This window comes from Lissotriton helveticus, chromosome 12, assembly GCF_964261635.1.
Source record: "Lissotriton helveticus chromosome 12, aLisHel1.1, whole genome shotgun sequence".
NCBI lineage: Eukaryota > Metazoa > Chordata > Amphibia > Caudata > Salamandridae > Lissotriton > Lissotriton helveticus.
In genome coordinates, this window is record NC_136073.1 from 43306328 (window position 1) to 43329727 (window position 23400).

General features: G+C 50.4%; 2 protein-coding genes across 2 annotated transcripts in view; both read left to right on the forward strand.

Annotated features, from left to right (window-relative positions):
- Nucleotides 1-23400, forward strand: part of GIGYF1 (GRB10 interacting GYF protein 1) — a 1662840-nt gene that overhangs the window by 1423229 nt on the left and 216211 nt on the right. The gene's annotated exons all lie outside the window — the stretch shown is intronic.
- On the forward strand, nucleotides 4173-22981 carry LOC144799223 (uncharacterized). The gene is made up of 2 exons (XM_078670492.1): nucleotides 4173-5062; nucleotides 22729-22981. The coding sequence occupies exons 1-2, from the start codon at nucleotides 4173-4175 to the stop codon at nucleotides 22979-22981; spliced, it is 1143 nt and encodes a 380-aa protein (XP_078526618.1).

The window sequence follows — 23400 nt, forward strand, 5'->3', positions numbered from 1 at the left end:
GCACGTGTACAACAGTACCTGGGTGCGACAATCAACACTCTGACAGCGACAGCGCACCCAAACTCTGCCAGAGTCAACAGCATGCAATAGCTCATTAAAAAATTCAGGCCCCAACACTCGCTCCCAGGAGCAGGTGTTCATGCAGCTAATAGGTATGATGGCCTCCTGCATCTTTATAGTCCCTCACGCAAGGCTACACATGCGTCCGCTTCAGGAGTGCTTAGCACGACAGTGGAACCAGGCTCAAGGACATCTGAAAGACCTAGTGTTGGTGACCGGTCGTGCATACAACTCTCTGCATTGGTGGAGAACACAAAACCTTTGCAGGGGACGACCGTTCCAAGAGCCTGTACCACAGATAGTGCTGACAACGGACTCCTCTCTCCAGGGTTGGGGAGCGCATGTCCTCCATTATACAGTGCAGGGACTATGGACAGCGCAGCAGCGAAAGATGCATATCAACCTATTGGAGCTCATGGCAATCTTCATGGCAATGAAGGCCTTCAGACTGCATCTGTGCAACAAAGTCGTGCTGATCCGGACGGACAACATGACTGCCATGTATTACATCCAGAAGCAGGGAGGCATGCACTCTCCACAATTGTTCTCATCTAGCCCAGAGCATGTGGAAGTGGGCCATTCAAAGGAACATGTTCCTCATGGCGGAACATCTCCCAGGCAAAGACAACCAGATGGCGGACCTGCTCAGCAGGCACAGCCACCAAATGCACGAGTGGGAAATACACCCCTCAGTGCTCCAACCATATTTACAGCAGTGGGGTCATCCAGAGATAGACCTATTCGCCACAAAGGAAAACGCAAAATGCCAAACCTTCGCCGCCAGGTTCCCACACCCGCAGTCTCAGGGCAATGCGATATGGATGAACTGGTCAGGCAGATTTGCGTACGCTTTTCCTCCAGCACCGCTCATACCGCTAGTGGCATGCAAACTGCGGCAGCACTCCATGACGCTCATCCTAGTTGCACCAATGTGGGCACGGCAAGCGTGGTACACCACGTTCCTAGAACTTTCAGTGGTGCCTCACCAACGGCTGCGACTCAAGCCCAGTCTCCTCACTCAGAAACGTGGAGACATTCAGCACCCAGATCTGCAACAGTTGAGCCTTGCAATATGGCTCCTGAGGTCATAGAGTTTGGATACCTCAACCTGCCCCCTGACTGTATGAACATCATCAAGGAGACAAGAAGACCTACAACCAGGGCATGCTATGCGGCCAAATGGAAGCGATTTGTCATTTACTGTTCTAATAATGACATAAATCCGCTAGATGCATCCACACAAAACATTGTTATTTGTTGTACCTATACAGATGCAATCTGGCATAAAGTTCCATTAGGATACATTTGGCCGCATTGGCAGCTTATCTTCAAAACGGGCAGCATCTTTCTCTTTTTAGAGTGCCAGCCATTAAAGCTTTTATGGAAGGACTCAAAAGAGTGATTCCTCTCAGACACCCTCCTTCACCTGTCTGGAATCTGAACATAGTTCTCACCAGACTAATGGGACCACCCTTTGAACCTCTTCACTCTTGTGCGATACAGTTTCTGACATGGAAAGTGGCTTTTCTAGTGGCAATCACATCGCTAAGGAGAGTTAGTGAGCTTCAAGCCCTAACTATTCAAGAGCCATTCATACAAATTCATGCTAATCGGGTGGTGCTGCGTACCAACCCAAAATTCATGCCTAAGGTCGTGTCGCAGTTCCACAGTAACCAAACCATAGAACTGCCCCTTTTCTTCCCAAATCCAGACTCGGTGGCAGACGGAGCACTGCACACACTAGATGTTAAAAGAGCTCTCCTGTATTACATAGACAGGACGAAGGATTTCAGGAAAACTAAGCAACTGTTTGTTGCCTTCTCTCCACAACACAAAGGCAACCCCATTTCCAAGTCGGGTATAGCCAGATGGATTGTTAAGTGCATACAAATCTGTTATCAGAAAGCTAAACGCACATGAACAGTTCCCCCAAGAGCGCATTCCACACGCAAGTTAGGGGCATCCATGGCTTTCCTAGGTAACATTCCTCTAGAGGATATATGTAGAGCAGCCATATGGAACATCATACACACATTCACCAAACACTACTGCGTGGATGTACACTCCAAACAGCAAGCTGCTGTAGGTCAGGCTGTTCTCAGAACTCTTTTTCAGACTGCTGCAACTGGCACGGGCAACCGCCGCTAAGGAGGATACTGCTATTTATTCTATGCACAGATATAAATTAAGCAGCCCGCATGCCTCGAACGGAATATGCTACTTACCAGTATGCATCTGTTCTTGGCATGTAGGGCTGCTGACATTTATATCGCCCGCCCTCCTCCCCGGTGCCTGTCGCAGCTGTAGCACTCTGAATCATTCTCAGGCATGGTCATCACTTACTGTATTACACTCCATCTCTGCCACAATGGCGAAAAACAATCTGAAGATGGAGAGGATGCCCATGCGCACTGTAGTCCAAGGGAGGAGCCACCTATCTCGTGATACTTCGAAGACTCTTCCAGTACAACAATGTGCAATCATCCGGACCCAACACTAGGCGGCGATCTATGCACAGATATAAATGTCAGCAGCCCTACATGCCAAGAACAGATGCATACTGGTAAGTAGCATATTCCTTTCATGGTGCTTTACTGCCATTCTTTGGTTTCTATGCACTATAAATATATGTTCGAGGCATATGAGCTGCAGATTACACACTATGCATAGATGGCCACCTAGTGTTTGGTCTGTATGTTTGCAGTTTGTTTTGTTGTAGAAAAGTCTTTGGAAGTCACAGGAAAGGTGACTCCTCCTTTGGATGATACTGCGCATGGGCATCGGCTCCATCCGCAGATTATTTTTTTCCGCCACCGGGCTCGGATGTGTTTCCAGCGCTCCGTGTTGGAACCGATTTCCTTCGGCGCACAATCTTCACCAGCTTACAGAAATAAAGTTTCCAGTTGACGCTACTCTTCAACACCGAAAACTTCGAATCCGGTCGTCGTTGACGGCCTTCGGGCCTAACTAGGCCTCGACTCCAGCTCATGGAAAGGACGCCATTTAAAAAGTGTCCTCAATGTGGGTCGAAGTTTCCCCACACCGACCTTCATGAAGTGTGTAACCTTTGCCTCTCCCCGGAGCACGAGGCCAAAGACTGTTCCGCTTGTGCCTCTTTCCGTTCCAAAAAGACTATCCGGGACCGAAGAGCGAGGAGAACAATGGCTCGATCTTCAGCTTCGATTCTGGACGACCACTTTGAAAAAGGCGTCAACGTTCCAGAACAACACTACGTCTACAGCATTTCCGAAGCAGAAGACTCCGAAGTCGAGGACATCACTCCAGCACAGCGGGTCGTAAGTAAGACCGTTGAGCCTGACCCTTCCTCGGCACACCCAAAGAAGGCTCCCGGTCACACTCGCCCTCGGGCTTGGGTGCACACTGCTTCTACTGCCCCACCTTCGGGCCCGGCTAAGAAGCTAATTAAGCCTTCAGGCGACTCGGGCTCGAGTCGGCCTTCGCACGGTGCCGGCGCACATTTACCGGCACTGAAAAAGACAACTTCACCGGCTACGCCAACATCCAAACCATCGGTGCCCAAACATACCACTACTCCTTCGGCACCGAAACCCAGGTCGGAACCAAGCAAACCCGCTTCGGATTTGAAAAAACCACCGGATCCGAAAAAACCATTGTATCCAAAAAAAATGCCGAAAAAATCCTCGGAACCGAAATAAACTTCGGAGCTGAAAAAGACTCCTGCTTCTCCGGTTAAAGACTGCCAAAAAAACCAAAACAAACCGCTTCGGTGCCATCCTTCCTCCGCACCAAAAGATCGGCCTCCTGCAGAGGACTTACTTTATCCAGACCCTGCTCAAAAGACTCTAGCTAAAGATCCAATCACTGGACAGCTAATTTTGGCTTCAAAAAAGCGACCACTGGACACACCAGCTCCGCATTCAAAGAAGGACATGGCTACCTCTCCCTTAAGACTGCCTTCCCCTTCCCTTTCACCTGTACCATCACCACATCCTCCCATACCACAACATTCCCCAGCATCCTCTTATCATACCAGACGATGACAACCGGGATGATAGCTCTGATGATATGGGGGGGTGGGGGGGTGTAACATACCTGATCCAGCTACTCCTACAGGATCACCTGCCCGTCGGATGATTATACCACCCCAGATGTCCCTCTGGATGACATATAACCCCTCAAGGCCTTCCCCACTAGAAGACACCATGGGTTTCAATCAAATAATTCACAGAGCTGCGCAATATCATTGGGTAGACCTGCACATAGACCCTGTCGATGAAGACTTCATAATGGATACCTTTGATAATGCACAACGGTCCTCATCCATTTTAGCAATGCTTAAAGGAGTGATTAGGCATGCTCCTGAAGTCTTCAAGGACCCAGTCAGAACTCTGGTCATTAACCCTCGTATAGAGAAAAAATATAAAGCTGCCCCATCGGACCCAGCATATATTAAAGGTCCAATACCGCTAGACTCACTTGTAGTTTCCAATGCACGCAAGAGAGCAAACTCACAAACATCAGGGGAAGCTCCACCACCAGATAAAGAGTCTAAGCTACATGACGCATCAAAGAAAAGAACGGCGTCTCAAGCAGCAAACATGTGGCATATTGCCAATACACAGGCATTATTAGCCAGATATGACAGGGCACATTATGATGAATTAGAATCATTAATGAGGCACCTCCCTGATAAATACAAGGATAGAGCAAATGAGCTCATCCAAGAGGGGAAAAACATTACAAACACCACTATTCGGTATGCACTTGACGCAGCAGATACTGCCTCTGGGACAGTTAACACCAGGGTTTTATTACGTAGACATGCCTGGCTACGCATATCAGGGTTCAAGCCTGAAGTACAAAGTGCCATTCTTAATCAACCCTTTGATGAGCAACACCTATTCGTACCTAACGTAGATGTATCACTTGAAAAAATGAAAAAGGATACAGATACCACCAAATCTATGGGAGCCCTGCAGTCGCAGGCTCTGACGTTCATTTCAACGCTCATCCTATCGAGGTGCCACCAGGGGATACTCTTGAGACACACCTTTTACCTCATACAAAGCCCCTACACAGCCCTCTTACAGAAAGGGCTCCCAAAGGGGTGGTTACAGGGGGAACTGAGAAGTTGGCCTGATATGATGCTCACTAGTTCAAGTGATCACCTTGTATCAGTCCAAACAACCCTTATAGTGATTGGTTGTAAGTCAACCTTATAGACCAGCTATCCTAATGGTAGCATGGACAAAGCAGTCTTAGGCTAAACTCTTTTGGCATGTGAAGCCAGCTGTTTTACCACATATAACCCCTTGAATACCAGGTGAAAGGACACCACACAGGTTGTTATAAAAATAAACAAGATATTTATTAATACCAAACACCTCTGAACTCTTTGAGATCAGAGGGCTAAGCACTTGACAAGACTCTTAAGAAAAATACAGTAAGCCGCACAAATTACAATGGTTCCCTAGGGGCACGGCAAACCATATACTAAGTAAATGGTATAAGGAAATCGATAGAGGAAATGAAGATGCCCAGAGGCTGTAGGATCGCTGGGACTACACTACCCTAACCTTAGGTAAGTAGCAGGAGGCCCACGGGACGCGTGTGCAGAGTGTGAACTCACACGCGAGATGCGGAACAAAGTCAGAGGGCAGAACAAATTACGAAAAGGTAAGTAACAGACAGTTCCAACTAGTTAAGACTAAAACGACTGGATATCTGGACACTAGGAGAGTCAATCTACCTATGAGCACTGAAATGCTCTTGTTACCTCACCCACGGGCTGCGGGTGCATAGGTGTGAAAGTGTCGGGTTTCCGCGTTGAAGTCAATGGAGCCTTGAAGAAAGATGCTGCAGGCGACCAGGAGGAAGATGTCCGGTGCGATCCAAGGGTGGATCGAGGATGAAGAGGACCTGAAAGCAGAGGGGACAGTGTTCAAAGTCACTAGCCAGTGACCGGTGTGGAACCAGGAAGGAACCAGGTGCTGTCGTCGCGATCAGGTGAAGAGTGGACGCTTGACTCTGCAGCCACGTGGACCAGGAGTTGTCTTCGACGACCAGGATGGAAGCACGAGCTGTCCCACGCAGGCTCTCGCTGTCGGCGGTGTCTGATCCGGATTTGGAGTCAACAGGCCTTTTGGAAGGGAGCAAGGGCCAGTCTGGAGCAACCAGACCAGCGGTGTAGATTTCGTGGATCGTCGTCTAGGAGGCCACCTAGCCAGCCAGACAGTGACCAGACAACGCGTCGAGCAGCAACCAAGCAAAAGGGCCCCACGCAGATCTCGTGGATGCTGGAGGGCTGGTCTTCGGTGCAGGAGCTGCTCGGGGCTGGGGCTTCTCAATCCCCAAAGCACTTACTCGTGGATGCCTCTGAAGTCGTGCTGGAAGCGAAGTGCAGTTTCTTCAAGATGGCCGGTCCCACGTGTCTCGCCGCACCCACGGGCCTCAGCTGTGCTGCAGATTTGGGTAGAGGTCGGAGAGGTCTGGGAATCCGGGTCTCGTCGGGCTCTGAGGTCTGGTTCCGGCAGGAAGGACGACCAAGTGAACCGCTAGGACGCTTGATGGTGCCTGCAGTTGCAGGGTGGACACTCCTTGACCACAAGGGAGATTCTTCAGTCTTCTTTGGAGCAGAACGTCGAAGTCCAGAGTTTCTTCTTTGTAGAGTTGTTCAGGATAATCGAACTTGGAATGGGACCAGCTCCTACCTTTATCCTGCTAAAGGGGGCTGTACTACTGACTAGGTCCCTCCCATGGGTGGGACCAGGAAGGGGGGTAGTTACACCCCCTATCCTTTGTCCGGTTTCGCGCCAGAGCTGGGGCTGGAGTGCCCCAGTGTTGCAAAGTCATCCTGTGCCCTGGGCACCCCCCAACTTTTTGCTGACTGGAACTGGTGGTAACCGACTCTGACTGACCCTGGGCTCTGTTTAACCAGGCCCAGGGCCCGTGCCAAGCTAAAAGGAACACATTAGAACACAGTTAAGACACCCAACATACACTAGGGTACACTATAGTATGGTGGGGTACCCCTGTAGTTGGCATGACCTACCACCTAAGCCCCTAGTATGTAATAGGGCAGGGGATTGAAACTACCTAGAAGTCTCCAGTATCATGGGGCATGGCAGTTTAGAGGCCAGCAGATTCTCTGCATCAGCATGTGTGCAGTGCTGAAGCCTGAGGTCAGTTTAAAAGCTGCACTGGTGGCCAGGACAGCTTTTAAACCTTAAATTGTGCCCAAACTCGACTTTGAGGGTAGGGGCCCTTAAAAATTAAAAACCTACCATGTTTTTGCATATTAGGGACCCCTAGGTATCCCAGGGATGGGGGGGTCTGTTATCTATAAGGTGCACCCTTATAAAATGAATTTTTAGAAGCCTGGGTAAAGTGAAATTTTACATTTCACTCCCCACATTGTCTTAGAGGTGCTCAAATTCGATTTTGATGCTGGAAGAATTGGGTAAGGGTGATCTGCAATATTTCTGCAGATTCAGAACCCCTGAAGTCTCCCCTAGTTGCACAGGGGGTGGGGGTCCGGTAGAAATTTGGGAAATACTTATAAAATATGGTTTTTATAAGCCCTGGTGCTACAAAAGTGGTGCAAGTCATTTTCCCCATTGCAAACCACATGGCCCATAGGTTAACATGGTAGGAAGTGATTGATTAATAAATATTGATAGGAGAGGACTAGCCGGACCATTCAAAGACTTCCCAGAATGGTCGTAGTAAATCCAACAATATTATATTGTTGAATTTCTCCTAAAGTGTACATACAATAAGTTATGAGACTTTCTTGTTTGTAAGTCCAAATTCAGCCTTTCATTGGTCTGCCCTGATTGGTCAGATTTAAGTGCATTAGCCAGGCTGCTGGGAGGGCAGTGATCTGTTCTATAGGAATTCCAGGCCAGGAGGTGGCGTCGTAAACTACGCTCTTCAAAGGCAAGAGGGGAGGCCTGGGTTTTAGTCCACAATGACAGTTGTGAGCCAGAGTCGGGACTAGGCTTAAGAAAGGAATTTGCAGATGTTACTGGGATGGTCCATGGAAATGAGATATCCCAGGGGGGGGTGTTTAGCCAGCTCTTACCTCCTTGCTGGAAAATCAGCCATTATGGATTTGGAAGGATGATGCATTCTGGGACAAACTAATGACACACTCCACAGGATGTGGTCATAACTAGGAGGAGTTGCCCTGCTCTCATTGGTCAGCAGTGACCTGGTGCTTGACCCAGATAATTTTGAATAAGTATCTGAGAGGGGCAGAGCCCTCCAGATCTGCTGCTTGAAACTGAATGAAGCAAGAAGTGCCCTGCTGAAGATTTTGCTGTGTGCAAGGAACTCTAAGGCATGACCTATGAAGACTGCACCCTCTGAAACTACAGCCCTGTGGATTACCTTGCTGCCAAAAGACTCAAGAGTGGAAACTCCCTGCAAGCTACAGGTTAACAGAGCTCACCTGGACAGCCCCACAAAGAATTCCAAGCCTGGAGTACAGTGGATTTGTAAGGGTTTTGTTCAAGTGGATTGCAGCATTGAAGTTTCACACTTTCAAGGACCCTCTTGGAGATTCCACAACCTTGGATTGTGTGTTGGATACTTTGGGACCTGCAAGCAGAACGCCAGGAAGGTGTTCTAACTGGACCCCGCTTGCTGAAGAAGGCGGCCCACTACAGTGGTGAGAATTCTTCAGAACAATTTATAAAGGTGTGTCCCTGACAGAGCAAACAAAAAGACTTAAAGGGGTGCTGTTGGTTTCTAAGCACTAGAAAGTGACTAATCTTTAAATATTCATATATCAGGTTCGCTACAGTGGATTATTTTCGTTTTGGTGTCATTTAAAAGATAAAAATATTACCTATTTTTATAAATTGGTGTTGGATTTTTATTTTGTGCTGTGTCTTAATTATTTACTGAAATTGTGTTTTTAAATGCTTTACATACCTGTCTTTGAAGTTAAGCCTGTCTGCTCGCAGCCACGTTACCAAGGGTTGAGCAAAGGAATAATTTTGTAAGACCTATGCTGAGTCCTATCATGTGTTAGTGGCCTTATTGCCAGTGGCAGACCTACATTTGCCCCTACCAATAACCCACTTTCCAACACCCAGCAACTGGTTTGAACCGGGGTATGCACAGGGCACCTTGTGTGCTCCAGGCATGTCTCATTCCTTTCAGCCCTCCCTACCTCAATACACAAAATCCTGTCTGGGGTGGTGCTAGCACCTCCCAAGGCAGGAAACCCTTTGTCCAGGCCTCCCTCGCTGGAAGGACTCCAAGCAGCAGGAGGTCAGACTTCTGTCTGTGGTGGCAGCATCCATTTTGTGATGCTGAGGCTTCGTTTACCTTTAACCGGGGTTCACAGTTACACACGTCGTGTCCCTCTAAAAGGGTGGAATGCTACCCCCGTCGCCAGAACTGGCGAGGGGGTAGTATTCCAATTGGTATGACACCTTACTCGACATGTTTTGATAATGCTATACCAAAGTTAGCAATAACCGCGAGGATTATAATGCACTTAAGAGTATATGGTATAGCGTTATCATGGAAACAGCTAAAGGACTTGGTTCCGAAAGCTGTAGACCGGCTCAGCTCATGCTAGAGCACCATCTCACATAATTCCAAGCACTCTGCCTTCAGGATTGATAAGGCCTGCCATAGGAGTGACTGATAGGAGTATATGTGTCCATTTTGGGGTTAGATATAGGTATACTATATCTACAGCAAAGGGTGATTACACCACCTTGCCCCAGCTGTCTTACCAGCCAGTTGTGTCTGTTTAGATGGCCAGCCAGGGGTGGCATAATACATGCTGCAGCCCCTGGTAGGCCTTGGGTTCACCTATGCCCTGGGTACCTAAGGTACACTGTACAGGGGCTGATAAGGGGTCCCAATACCAATTGGTAAATGCACCTAAAGTACATGGTTGTCAATTTAGAGAGAGAACAGCTAGGCTGTGGGTCTGATTAGCAGGCCCACAGCCAGGGAAAGTCGTAAACCAGTGAAGCAAAAAGCAAAAATCTGGGGTGACCATAGGATTGCAGACCCTTCTCTCCTTCAGTAACAATAACAAAGGCAGAGGTAAAAATAACTCCCACTCTGCCTCAACCCATGCCCAATGATTCCCTTCCCCTTCCCCCTGTCCCATTCCACTCTTGTCGGGGGAAGACTTCAACAATACCTGCCAGCCTGGGAAAACATCACATCAGACAGGTGGGTGCTCCAAATAATTCAATCAGGTTACTGTCTAGAACTAACATCCACCCCTCCCAAACATACCACCCAAGCAGCGTCCAATGTCACAAGAATATTTAACGCTGCTCAGACAGGAGGTAATATCCCTCCTGCAAAAAAATGCAATAGAAATAGTTCCAGAGCATCAGAAAAACAAAGGAGTATACTCCCTATATTTCCTAATACCAAAGAAGGATGGATCTCTAAGACCCATCCTAGACCTCAGACCTCTAAATATTTACATACAGTCGGATCATTTCCACATAGTCGCACTCCAACAAGTCCTTCCACTTCTGGTACTAAACAACTTCTTTGTCATCCTAGATCTCAAGGATGCCTACTTCCATATTCCCATCCACACAGCGCACAGAAAATATCTCAGATTTGTGCTAGACGGGCAGCACTACCAGTTAAAAGTGCTCCCATTCGGAGTCACAGCAGCGCCAAGGGTGTTTACAAAATGACTAGCAGTAGTAGCAGCACACTTAAGACAACATATCTGAAAGACACGTTGGTGATCGATTCCTTACCTTAGAATATCCCCAGGAGGAATTTTTTTGCGTAGTAGGACCCATGCGCGTCGGTAGGCGTCGTCCGCGTGCGTCGTAGGCTCCGTGATGACGTCGTCTGAGTACTTCGCTGCCTCCGCATGCTGACGTCAGTTTTTCTTTTTTCCGCGCCAGCTAGCGCAGATCCGGAAGAAGTTGTACCCTAGTCACTTTTTGACTAACCTTTTAAGATCCTTTTTGATCTACTTTCGAAGTCTACTGGACTCTGACGGTGCCGATAGGGATGCCCGGGTTCAAGCCATGCGCTGACTGCAACCCACTGATGTCGGTTACCGACCCCCATCGGCGGTGCCTGCAATATTTAGGCCTGGACCACGACGACAAGTCCTGCTCCGACTGCCGGGCCCTGACGCCTAAAGCTAGACGGGAGCGGTCCCGTAAACGACTCGAGCTTCGGCAGTCTGCCCCGCGCCGCTACAGGTCCTGGTCTGAGAGGAGGTAGAGGGACCGGTTGCGGGGCCGGAGCCACCACAGTTCTGGGAGCAGTCATCGGTCTTCGGGCTCGAAGTCTTCAGGTAAGAGGCACACGAAGTCGAAGAGGCACCATCGCTCTTCTGACTCCCCCCGACGCTCGCGCGACGCGGCTGGGGGTTCGGGCGACACCGCCCTCGAGGCTCCGCTGGAGCCGCAGGTGTCGCGACCAGCTCCATACCCGCCGGTCCATGGGCAGGACGCTGCGCCGGAGGAGATTGCAGACTTCCTCATGGCCATGAGGTCGCTCGCTCCTCCGTCTGGTTCCGCGGCCCCTTCGGGCCAAGCTGCTCCGACTGGGTCCCCACGCGGGCCGGGTGCTTCGGCCCCGGCGCCGTCGGCGACTTCGGTCCCAACACCGCAGGGCCCCACTGGGTCCGGTTCCGGATCCGGGTCGCCGCCGGTCGACCTCACCGGCGTCGGCCCCACGGGTGTCGCCCCCGGCACTGTCCCAGGACGACGTCATCCCTGGTCCCGCCCTCGATTGGGGTCCGGTGCCGGAGAGGCGCCGCTCGCGCCACTCTCGACGCCGATGGGAGATTTTTATTTCTATGACCCGATCCCATCTTTTGAGCCTGAGTACCAGGCGATGGGTGTCGAGGAGGATTGGGAGGGGTCTGAGGACCCTCTGGCACGTGAGTGTCAGTCTTCTGAGGACTGGACAGGAGAGCTTGGGGTGGCCAGTGGTCTGGACACTTCGCCCGACACTGGTTTTGTCTCCCTTCCTACCGTGGCTTCGGAGGAGGGGGCTGCTTATAGCGTGGTGCTGATGAGGGTGGCCAAGGCCTTGGGCCTTGATCTCCCCGTCGCGGCCGTGAGGACTAACCTCCTCACTGAGGCCCATAAACTGCAGTCAAGCTCGGCCGAGCCTCTGCTGCCATTTAATGAGGCCTTGTCAGACGTTCTTTTGGGCACTTGGTCCAGGCCCGCCACAGGGCAGCCTGTGGATAGGAACGTGGCCAGGCGCCAACGCCCGGCTCACGGCGACCCTTGCTTTCTGTCTACCCACCCCACCGCCGAGAGCCTGGTTATCCAGGCCTCCAATTCCCAGATCGCATTCCGTCGGTTCCCCCGACCGGGAATCCAAGAGGTACGAGAATTACGGGAAGGTGGTGTTCTCCTCCCTGAGTTTGGGATTGCGGTGAGTCAATACCACGTGCCTCTTGGGCCGCTACACTTACTCTCGGTGGGACACGGTCGCGGCCGTGCTGCCAGAATGCCGAGTAGAGGTCCGGGCTAAACTCGGCCAGGCCCTTGTGGAGGGCCGGGATGGGATGCAGCACGTTATTCCATCCGGTGTGGGCTGGACACTACTGACTCTCTAGGCAGAGCCATGGTAACGACGGTGGCAATTCGTCGTCACGCCTGGTTGAGGTCTGCCAATTTCTCGGCCGATGTCCAAAACACACTTATGGACATGCCGTTCGATGGCCGTCGCCTCTTTGGCAACAAGGCAGACCATGCGCTTGAGCGCTTTAAGGACTCTAGGGCTACGGCCAAGTCCTTGGGCCTCTCGGCCCCGTGCCAGTAAACGGCTGCTTTTCGCCCCTTACGTGGCCAAGGAAGGGGCGCCCCCACACGTGCTGCCAGCCACAGGCCGCAAACTAACGTTCAGCGCAGTGGCGGACGTGGTAACCGCCGTGGTGGCGGTCGGGGACAACGGCGAGGCCAGTCAACACCTGCCCCTGCAGCGTCCGCGTCGAAACCCTCCTAGTCAGAGCTTTCAGGCACATGTGACGCCAGTGGGGGGGCAGGGTTCGCCATCACCACCTCCACTGGCGCACTGTCACATCAGACAGGTGGGTGCTGCAAATCGTCCGAAGGGGCTACTCCCTCCTCTTCGAGGCGACCCCTCCAGCCATGCCACCGCAGTACCACCACGTGTCGGGGATCATTTGTAACTTCTGCAGGAGGAAGTTACGGCCCTCTTGGCCAAGGGGGCCATCAAGCGCATTCCTGGACCAGAAGTAGGGTGTGGTTGTTACTCCCACTACTTTCTGGTACCCAAGAAGGGCAAAGGGGGCCTACGCCCTATGGATCTGCGGAACTTCAACGGCCTCCTCCGGAAGGAGAAGTTCAAAATGCTGACACTGGCTCAGGTCTTAGCTGCCCTGGATCCAGGAGACTGGATGGTAGCGTTGGACTTGCAGGACGCTTATTTTCACATCCCCGTCCTGCCGGCCCACCGGCGTTACCTGCGGTTCACGGAAGGCCACGAGCACTTAGTTTACCGTGCTCCCCTTAGGCCTTACCAGCGCCCCACGGGTGTTCACGAAAGTGATGGCGGTGGTCGCAGCTCATCTGCGCAGGTTAGGGGTTTCAGTCTTCCCCCTACCTCGACGACTGGTTGTTGAAGGCGGGCTCGCCCCAGACAGTAGTCAGCCACCTCCAGACTACGACCGACCTCCTGCTCCAGCTGGGGTTCTCCATTATTGTGCCAAAGTCACACCTATGTCCCTCTCAGAAGCTCCTCTTCATCGGTGCGGTTCTAGACTCTGCGCAGTTTCGGGTTTATCCTCCCGAATAGCGGGTTCGGGATATTCAGGCTCTGATTCCGATCTTTCAGCCTTTATCCCGGGCCTCGGTGAGGTTGATGCTGCGGCTTCTGGGGCTGATGGCCTCCATGCGGGCTCTGCAGTGGGACCTGAAGTTTCAGTGGGCCCAGCATCAGGGCAACTTGTCCAACCATGTCTTGATCTCGGAGGGCACTGCAAGACAGTTGCAGTGGTGGCTCATGGACTGCAATTGGGTCACCGGCAGATCCCTCTCCCTACCCCAGCCGGAGCACGTAGTTGTGACGGATGCGTCCCTCCAGGGCTGGGGAGGCCACATGGGAGAGGCGAGGTCAGAGGCCTCTGGTCTTCGGCGGAGTCCCAGCTCCACATCAACCTTCTGGAGCTGCGGGCGATCCGACTTGCACTAAAGGCATTCCTCCCCTCTGTCCGTGGGAGTGTAGTGCAGGTGTTCACGGACAACACCACCGCCATGTGGTACTGCAACAAACAGGGCGGGGTGGGGTCGTGGACCCTATGCCAGGAGGCTCTGCTCCTCTGGCAGTGGCTGGAACATCAGGGCGTGACCCTGGTGGTCCAACACCTGGCAGGTTCTCTGAACGCCAGGGCGGACTAACTCAGCCGTCGGTGCATGATGGATCACGAATGGCGTCTGAACTCTGATGTGGCACAAGGCCTCTTCCAGCAGTGGGGAGAGCCTTGGTTAGATCTATTTGCCACAGAAGAGAACGCGCAATGTCATCAGTTCTGCGTGTTGGAATTTCCAAGGCGGCACTCGCTCGGAGACGCTTTTCGTCGCGAGTGGAGCTGCGGTCTATTGTACGCCTTTCCGCCTATACCACTTCTGCCCAGAGTGCTGAAGATCAAGCGCGACCGGGCCCAAGTCATCCTTGTGGCTCCGGACTGGGCACGAAGATACTGGTATCCCAAGCTACTCAGCATGTCAGTCGATCCCCCGGTTCGTCTGCCTCTTCAGGAGGACCTTCTGTCGCAGCAGCAGGGGACGGTCCTCCACCCGAACCTGTCCACTCTCCACCTCCATTCTTGGAGATTGAGCGGCGGCAGTTGAGGCCATTTGACTTGCCTCCTGAGGTCTGTAACGTAATTCTGGCAGCCAGGCGTCCCTCCACAAAATCGGTATACGCCTGCAGGTGGAACAAATTTGAGGCATTGTGCACAGCAAAGGCTGTGGATCCTCTCTCTGCACCCCTTTCTGAGGTTCTCCTCTTCCTACTTTCTCTTGCCCAGCAGGGCTCTGCTCTGGGCACTATCAAGGGCTACCTTTCTGCCCTTTCCGCCTTCTTGAGGCTACCTGATCAGCCTTCTTTGTTCAAGTCCCCAATTGTAAATAGGTTTTTGAAGGGCATCACACACATGTTCTCTCCTGTACCATTCGTGATGCCCCAGTGGGACTTGAACCTTGTACTTACTTATCCGATGTGCGCTCCCTTTGAGCCACTTCATAACTGTCCTCTCCGCCTTCTTACTCTAAAGACTGCTTTCCTGGTTGCCATCACCTCTGCCAGGAGAGTGAGTGAGCTCCAGGCTCTTTCTTCCAAACCTCCATTCGGTTCTGTCCATCCGGACAAGGTTGTGTTGCGGACAAGACCCTCTTTCCTGCCCAAGGTACTCACAGCCTTCCACATCGGGCAGTCCATCACCTTGCCCAACTTCTTTCTGCCTCCGCATCCCACGAAAGAGGAAGAGAGGCTCCACCGTCTGGACGCAAAACGTGCGCTCTCATTCTATCTGGATCGCACACGTCAGTTCCGGGTGTATGACCAACTCTTTGTTGGTTACGTGGGCGCTAAGAAGGGACGGGCCGTGCACAAACGGACCATCTCTCGGTGGATCGTGTTGTGCATCCAGTCATGCTACTCCTTGGCTAAAAAGGAACCTCCTGTTGGGCTGAGGGCCCATTCCACTCGGGCCACGGCAACTACTACTGCCCTAGGCCGGGGAGTCCCCTTGCAGGACATTTGTCAGGCAGCTACGTGGGCCTTGCTGCACACGTTCGCAAGACACTACTGCCTGGACAGCCAAGTCCGGAGGGATGGCTTCTTTGGCCGTTCCGTCCTCCAGGACTTTCTGGTGTGATGATTAGTTTGCAGACCCACCACCAGGGTTGGTATTGCTGGGGTATCTATTCTAAGGTAAGGAATCTATCACTAACGTGTCTCTTTCAGATGCACAAGTTACTACTTGTGTAACGATATATCTGTAAGAGACATTAGTTGGTGATAGATTCCTTACCGACCCACCCATCCTCCCCGTTCTGCGAACCGATATCTAGGGTTAAGGTCATCCCCTTTCAGGGCCCTAGTTTCATGACACCAGTGTTGGTTTTTATGATGGCTCTGCGTTTCTGATGCGGAAAAGCTGTGTATAAGAACTGACGTCAGCACGCGGAGGCGGCGTCTAAGTACTCCGACGTTATCACGGCGCCTATGACGACGGACCCTGAGCCGCGGACGACGCCTACCGACGCGCATGGGTATTGCTACGCAAAAAAATTCCGGATCCAGTCTGACGCCTAGGGATATTCTAAGGTAAGGAATCTATCACCAACTAATGTCTCTTACAGATATATCGTTACACAAGTAGTAACGTGTGCATTCATGTATATCTAAACGACTGGCTCATAAAAGCCAGTTCATACAGCCAGTGTGTACAACACACTCGTGCTACTATTAAACTGCTTCACGACTTGGGATTCACAGTAAATCACACCAAATCGCATCTGCAACCCTCGCACATACAACAGTATCTCGGCGCTACAATAAACACCCAACTAACACTAGCTTATCCCTCTCCAGCCAGGATAACAAGTGTAAAAACTCTCCCAACAAAATTCAAACCGCAACACTCGCTACCAGCTCGAGTGTTCATGCAGCTCATAGGAATTATGGCATCTTGCATATTTGTAGTACCTCACGCAAGACTGCAAATGCGTCCTCTTCAAGAGTGCCTAGCACGCCAATGGAACCAGGCTCAAGGTCAACTAACAGACCTAGTGTTGGTAGACGGTCGGACTCATCGTTCTTTCTCTGCAATGGTAGAACACCAAAAACCTTTCCAAAGGGCGACCTTTTCTAGAGCCAGTTCCTCAAATAGTCATGACAGCGGACGTATCGTTCTCCGGCAGGGGAGCTCACCTACTGCATCACACCATTCAAGGCAGGTGGACACCGCAACAAAAGTTACTCCACATCAATCACTTGGAGTTGCTAGCAGTCTTTCTAGCCCTAAAAGCTTTTCAAACTCCGGTCTCAGGCAAAGCCGTCTTAGTCCGCACAGACAATATGACAACTATGTACTACATAAACAAACAAGGGGGAACACACTCTCTGCAGCTATCTGTTAGCACAGCAGATATGGAGATGGGCTATACCACTAAAGATCTTCCTCTTAGCCCAACACGTCCCAGGAGTACAAAACACTATGGCAGATCTGCTAAGTCGACAAACACAGCAGATCCACGAGTGGGCACTTCCTCCGCAAGTTCTTCATCCGTTCTTACAAATGTATGGGCAACCTCAGATAGACCTCTTCGCCACCCACGAAAACGTAAAATGCCCAAACTTTGCCGCCAGATACCCACACCCATTGTCCAAAGGCAATGCGATATGGATGAACTGGGCAAAACTATTTGCGTATGTTTTCCTCCTCTCACTATTTCCGTTAGTGGTACGTAAACTACAGCAACATTCCCTGACGCTCATTCTAGGCACTCCAATTTGGGTCAGACAACCGTGGTACACCACGCTGTTGCAGATGTCTGTAGTACCACACCAAAAACTAAACCTATCTCCACGCCTATTAACCTAGTACCATGGAGAGATCAGACACCCGGACCCAGCTCAGCTCAACCTAGCGATCTGGCTCCTGAGGTCAAAGAATTTGGTTACCTCAACCTTCCTCCAAAATGTATGAACGTTATCAAAGAAGCTAGACTTCCCACTACTAGAGCATGTTATGCTGCGAAGTGGAAATGGTTTGTCATATACTGCCAAAACAACTAAATAAATCCTTTAGACGTGTCTATTCAACACATCATAGGATGCCTATTACACCTTCAAAAGTGTAACTTAGCCTATACAACTATCAGACTACACCTCGCTGCCATTGCAGCATACTTACAAAATAGACAACAACTATCTCTTTTTAGAGTACCAGCTATAAAGGCTTTCATGGAAGGACTCAAAGGGATAATTCCTCCCAGAACGCCACCTGCACCAGTGTGGAACTTAAACACTGTTCTCGCAAGATTAATGGGACCCCCCTTTGAACCATTCCATAAATGTGAATTTCAATTCCTAACCTGGAAAGTAGCTTTCCTAGTAGCTATTACTTCTCTCAGAAGGGTTAGTGAACTACAAGCATTTACCATTCAAGAACCCTTTCTGCAAATGTATCATAACAAAGTGGTTCTTCGTATTAATCCTAAATTCCTTCCTAAAGTCATTTCGCCATTCCATCTAAATCAATCAGTTGAGCTGCCTGTATTCTTCTCGCAGCCTCAAACAGTCGCAGAAAGAGCTCTACACAACTTAGATGTCAAAAGAGCATTACTGTACTATATCGAAAGGACACAAACTTTTCGTAAAACAAAACACTTTTTGTGTCTTTTTTTACCGCCACATAAATGCAACCCCATATCAAAATCAGGGATCGCTAGATGGATTGTTAAATGCATACAAATATGCTACCACAAAGCCAAACGTACATTAACAATCCCACCAAAAGCCCATTCTACCAGGAAGATAGGGGCTTCAATGGCATTCTTAGGGAACATTCCCCTAGATGACATATGCAAAGCAGCTACATGGCTTAAACCGCACACATTCACAAAGCATTACTGTGTAGATGTCAAACTAAACAACAAGCCACTGTGGGCCAGGCTGTACTAAAAACACTGTTTCAAACAACTGCAACAGATCCTGGTGGTCGCAGCTAGGTGTGGGTACTGCTATACAATCTATGCATAGTGTGTAATCTGCAGCTCATATGCCTCGAACGGAAAATGCTACTAACCAGTATGCATCTGTCCTTGGCATCTAGAGCTGCAGAGTTACACACGCCCACTCGCCTCCCCGGCTACCTTTATCTGTTCCAGTATTATCTTAATTAGATACAAATCCCATGGACATCAATACCTCTTGTACAGCTCCATCACTTCCTTAATTGCGAAAACCAATCTGGGGATGGAGCCGATGCCCATGCGCAGTATCATCCAAAGGAGGAGTCACCTATCCCGTGACTTCCAAAGACTTTTCTACAACAAAACAAACTGCAAACATACGGGCCCAACACTAGGTGGCCATCTATGCATAGTGTGTAACTCTGCAGCTCTACATGCCAAGAACAGATGCATACTGGTAAGTTGCATTTTCCTTTTTTTACTGTTCCCGGTTTCATAGTACCCATAAGGTACCATGGAGACCACTAACATAGGATATTGTATGTGAAAAAACTCTGAAATTGCCTTTCCATGGACGAGCAAGGCCTGCTGCAGCCCCGAAAGAAGAGTGGGGAGCCACTGGCATCTTTCACCCGGGTCATCGCGCAGGCTCCCCGCCTAGCCGTGGAGCACCAAGGGGCCTTGAGGGTTTAGGAAGCACCCATCGGCCAGCCAAGCATTTCGGTAGCGTGCCTTCACTAATTCATTGGTCTCTTGGCGCTAGCGGGGCAGATTGTTGCGTTCAGTTTCAGGGTGATTTCTGATAGAAGGGTATCTGGTATGCGGGTGTCGGAGAGGGGGGCACAGTAATAAAAAAATACTAAGAAATTGTTTTCATGGCGCTTTACTGCCATTCTTTGGTTTCTAATCACTATTGTTGCGTTCATTTTCAGGGGGACGTCCGATAGAAGGGTATCGGAGATGGGGGCAGGGAGCTACTTTGTGTTTTTTTTGCTATGGGTGTATCATAGGGGAGGAAGAGTTCTAGACCACCTATTTCTGGTATAATGCAGCAGTTGTGGGAATTCTAGCAGGCCTTTATGTGGGTGAGAGCTATTGTTATTTCCTACCCTGAAATATCACATTACATCCAGTACTCCATAGGACAGAGTTTATTTTATATCGTCAGTCTCCCCCCGCCCCACCTCTCTCTCTCTCTCTCTCACACACACACACACACACACACACAGTGCCTCTCCCACTCTCTCGCTCATTCACTCTCTCGCTCATTCACTCTCTCGCTCATTCACTCTCTCGCTCATTCACTCTCTCGCTCATTCACTCTCGCTCATTCACTCTAGTCCACTCTCTCCCACTCGCCTTTCACACTCTCTTACTCTTTGCCACTTTCTCACTCCCTCTTGCTCATTCACCCCCTCTCTCACTCACTCCCTCTCTCACTCACTCCCTCTCTCTCACACATACCCTCTCACACTTTCTCACTCTCCCACTTTCTCATTCTCCCACTCACCCTCTCTCTCTCCCACTTACTCTCTCACTTTAACACTCTCACTTTTTCAACACTCTCTCCATCTCTCTCGCTATCACCCACTCTCGCTCCCTCACTCGCTCCCACTCTCTCACTCGCTCTGTCTCTTTGACACTCTTTCACTCTCACTTTATAACACCATCTCTCCCTCTTGCTCACTCACCCTCTCTCGATCACTCTCCCACTCACTTTCTCACTTTTTCGCCTACTCTGACACTCACTCACTCTTTCCCTCACTCACTCGCTCTCTATCTACTCTCTCCCTCACACTCTTCTCTCCCAGTCCCCTCTCACTCTTTCACACTTACACACACTCACTCCCACTGACCCCCTCTCTTTCCCTCACCCCCTCTCTCGCTCACACACCTCACTCACTGTCTCCCACGCACCCTCTTTCTCTCACTTACTCTCTTAATCTCACTTACTCTCTTAATACTCTCTCTCTCATTCTCTTCCACTCACTCATACTCTCTCTTCCACTCACTCTCACTTTCTCACACTCACTCTTTCTGTCCCCCTCTCTCACTCTCCTCTCACTCACACTTGTTTTCTCTTTCCCACTCCCTCTCTCTCCCACTTTCTCACACCCTCTCTCATTCACTCAACCTCTCACACCCTCTCTCTCACTCAACCTCTCACACCCACTCTCTCACTCTCTCTCTCACTCACTCACCCTCTCACACCCACTCACCCTCTCACAACATCTCTCTATCTCCCGCCCTCACTTTAACACTCTCTCACACTCGCTTGTTGGTTTACTTTGAGGGTGCGATGCACACTGTGTACCTCTGCACAGTGGTTATTTACCGAATTTGGTTGTTTGCCATCTTGTACCTGGAGGTAGATCATTCCCACATACAAGCAGGGAAGCAATCACCCCATTGTAGGCCTTCATTTGTAAAACTGACCAGTAAATAAATGCAGGTGATGCTCTGAGCTGCCCTGCTGAAGGATCGCTCGGGCCTCCTTGCTGCCATGTAGACACCGGCGTGCCCTTGGCGTGCCAAAAGCAACTGGTTTGAAAACTGTGTTTATGGTTGGCCGAGCAGAAATTAAGCCAAGGCACCACAGAACTATACAAATAATGCGTGTTTTATATACTGGACTCCACATACCGTATGCCTCTTTGCACTTAGTAAACATGATTGTTGGCCCAGGTAATAGTACTTGTTTTGTCGACCTCCGAAGGAAGAATCAAAATATTTGCTCTGTTAGGATTCCCATCTGTGATTGCAGCGCTCGGTAGGGACCGGATCAGGTTCTTCCCGATTTGATATGGGTTTCAGTGTACTTAGTAGTTTGACATCTCATTGCCAGTATAGAGTATCAGTGGAGGAATGCATAATTGTTAAACTTTTTTTTTTTTTTTTTTAGACAAAAAGCAAGTAGTTTCACTTGTAGATCTCAGGTTTTCACTTAAAAGCTACAGTGGCATTGCAGTGTCTGAGGGCCTACGGCTCCACTGACAGGTTGAGAGCTATGTCAATACTCTGATATTAAAATAAGAAGAAAATACATCACAGTGTGTTTTTCTAAATCAAAAGGCAAGTTCCTTTTGTATTTTATGCCGGATTACTTTATTGGCATTTTAAAACCTATTACATTATACAGTGCAGTACCAGCAGTAAGGAGTCCCGTGGCAAAACAAGAATATGGCAATATTTAAAATGCAATAGGTCTCTCCTTTCATTAAGTTAGCCATTTGCTTTGCTATACAATACCATTAGCAAAGCAAATGGCTTTAACTTCTTAATCAAAGGCAAGACGTATTGCATTTTCAATGCTTGTCTGTGATTGGAAGCTGCTACTTGTGAGACCAACCCTGTCCTTTCTGCAACCTTCCAGGACTGTAGTTTTTAGGTCGAGCTGGTAAACTGCATCCAAAGGATGCAGGTGTCCAGCTGGAGACCTAATGTTGTCTGTTACGGGGGAAGGAGGACAAGAGGGTGTTACGAGCCATTTCTCTGGATTTGTGTGCGCGAACGCGCACGTTCTGTCTCGCGCCGTGCACATGCACGCGCATACAGACACACTCGCTCACACCCCCCCTCCTCCACAGTCACACACACACGCACTCCAAGACACATACACACACGCACGCACACACATACATACACAGGCCCCCCCCGCATGCTCGCGCGCGCACACACATGCCCCCTGCCCCCGCAGCTCAGCAACCCACTCACCGGCTTCCTTGGTGCGGCGGCTCTCCTCCGCTGCAGGGCCCGGCAGCAGGACTCTTCCTCCCTCCTTCGGCACATGGGCGCAGGGTAGGCTCCTGCCTGCTCCGGTGCTCCACACAATCACGGCTCTTCCCTGGGAGGTGGGGTAGGCTCCCGCCCTCCTACTTCCTGTTTCCGGTTGCCGCGCCGGCCTGCCTGACTTCCTGGTTGCAGGCCGGTGCATCAGGCGTATGGGGACCCGCGCTGCCTGAGGACTGCTTCCCGCTCCCGTTTTCAGCCCTGCCCGTTCGGAGCTCTTCTTCCTCCGCACATCGCCGCCGCCCACGGGTGCCCACAGCCCCTGTCACATGCTGCTCCAGCGCCTGCCGTTGCACAGTCCACCGGCCGCCATGCACACGCTGCAGAAGGACACCACCATGACCAAGATCTTTGTTGGCGGCCTCCCCTACCACACGACCGACGCCTCGCTCAGGAAGTACTTCGAGGTGTTCGGGGACATCGAGGAGGCCGTGGTCATCACCGACCGGTAGACCGGTTAAGTCCCGGGGCTACGGCTTTGTGACCATGGTGGACAGGGCCGCGGCGGACCGGGCGTGCAAAGACCCGAACCCAATCATTGAGTTTAGTAAGTATCTACCTTTGTCATTCTCATTTTACTAAATTATTGTATGTATGTAAGTTGTAAAACAAATGCTGAGAATCATTTCAATATGCAAAAAAGGGAATATTGGCTTTTTTAAGACAGCAATATTTCCTTAGTCAAAGGCACTGTAACATTTTCTTATTGTAACTGTTTGAATCCTCGAATTTAGGTATATTTTTTAAATGGAAAAGAATTTTGATGGGTCTCGCAATTGCTGCAAGGTGGGGGCCTGTTTCAGTATTTATGTAAAGGCGTATGGTACAAGCCCATTGGCTGGGGAGGGTGGAGGAGTTGGGAGGGGTTTAA

What these genes read in the sequence shown, in the direction of transcription:
- LOC144799223 (XM_078670492.1), top strand. Translation starts at nt 4,173, where the DNA reads ATGATTATACCACCCCAGATGTCCCTCTGGATGACATATAACCCCTCA. An exon ending in TCAACGCTCATCCTATCGAG is followed by an intron (nt 5,063 to 22,728) that starts GTGCCACCAGGG and finishes TCCCGTTTTCAG; the next exon opens with CCCTGCCCGTTCGGAGCTCT.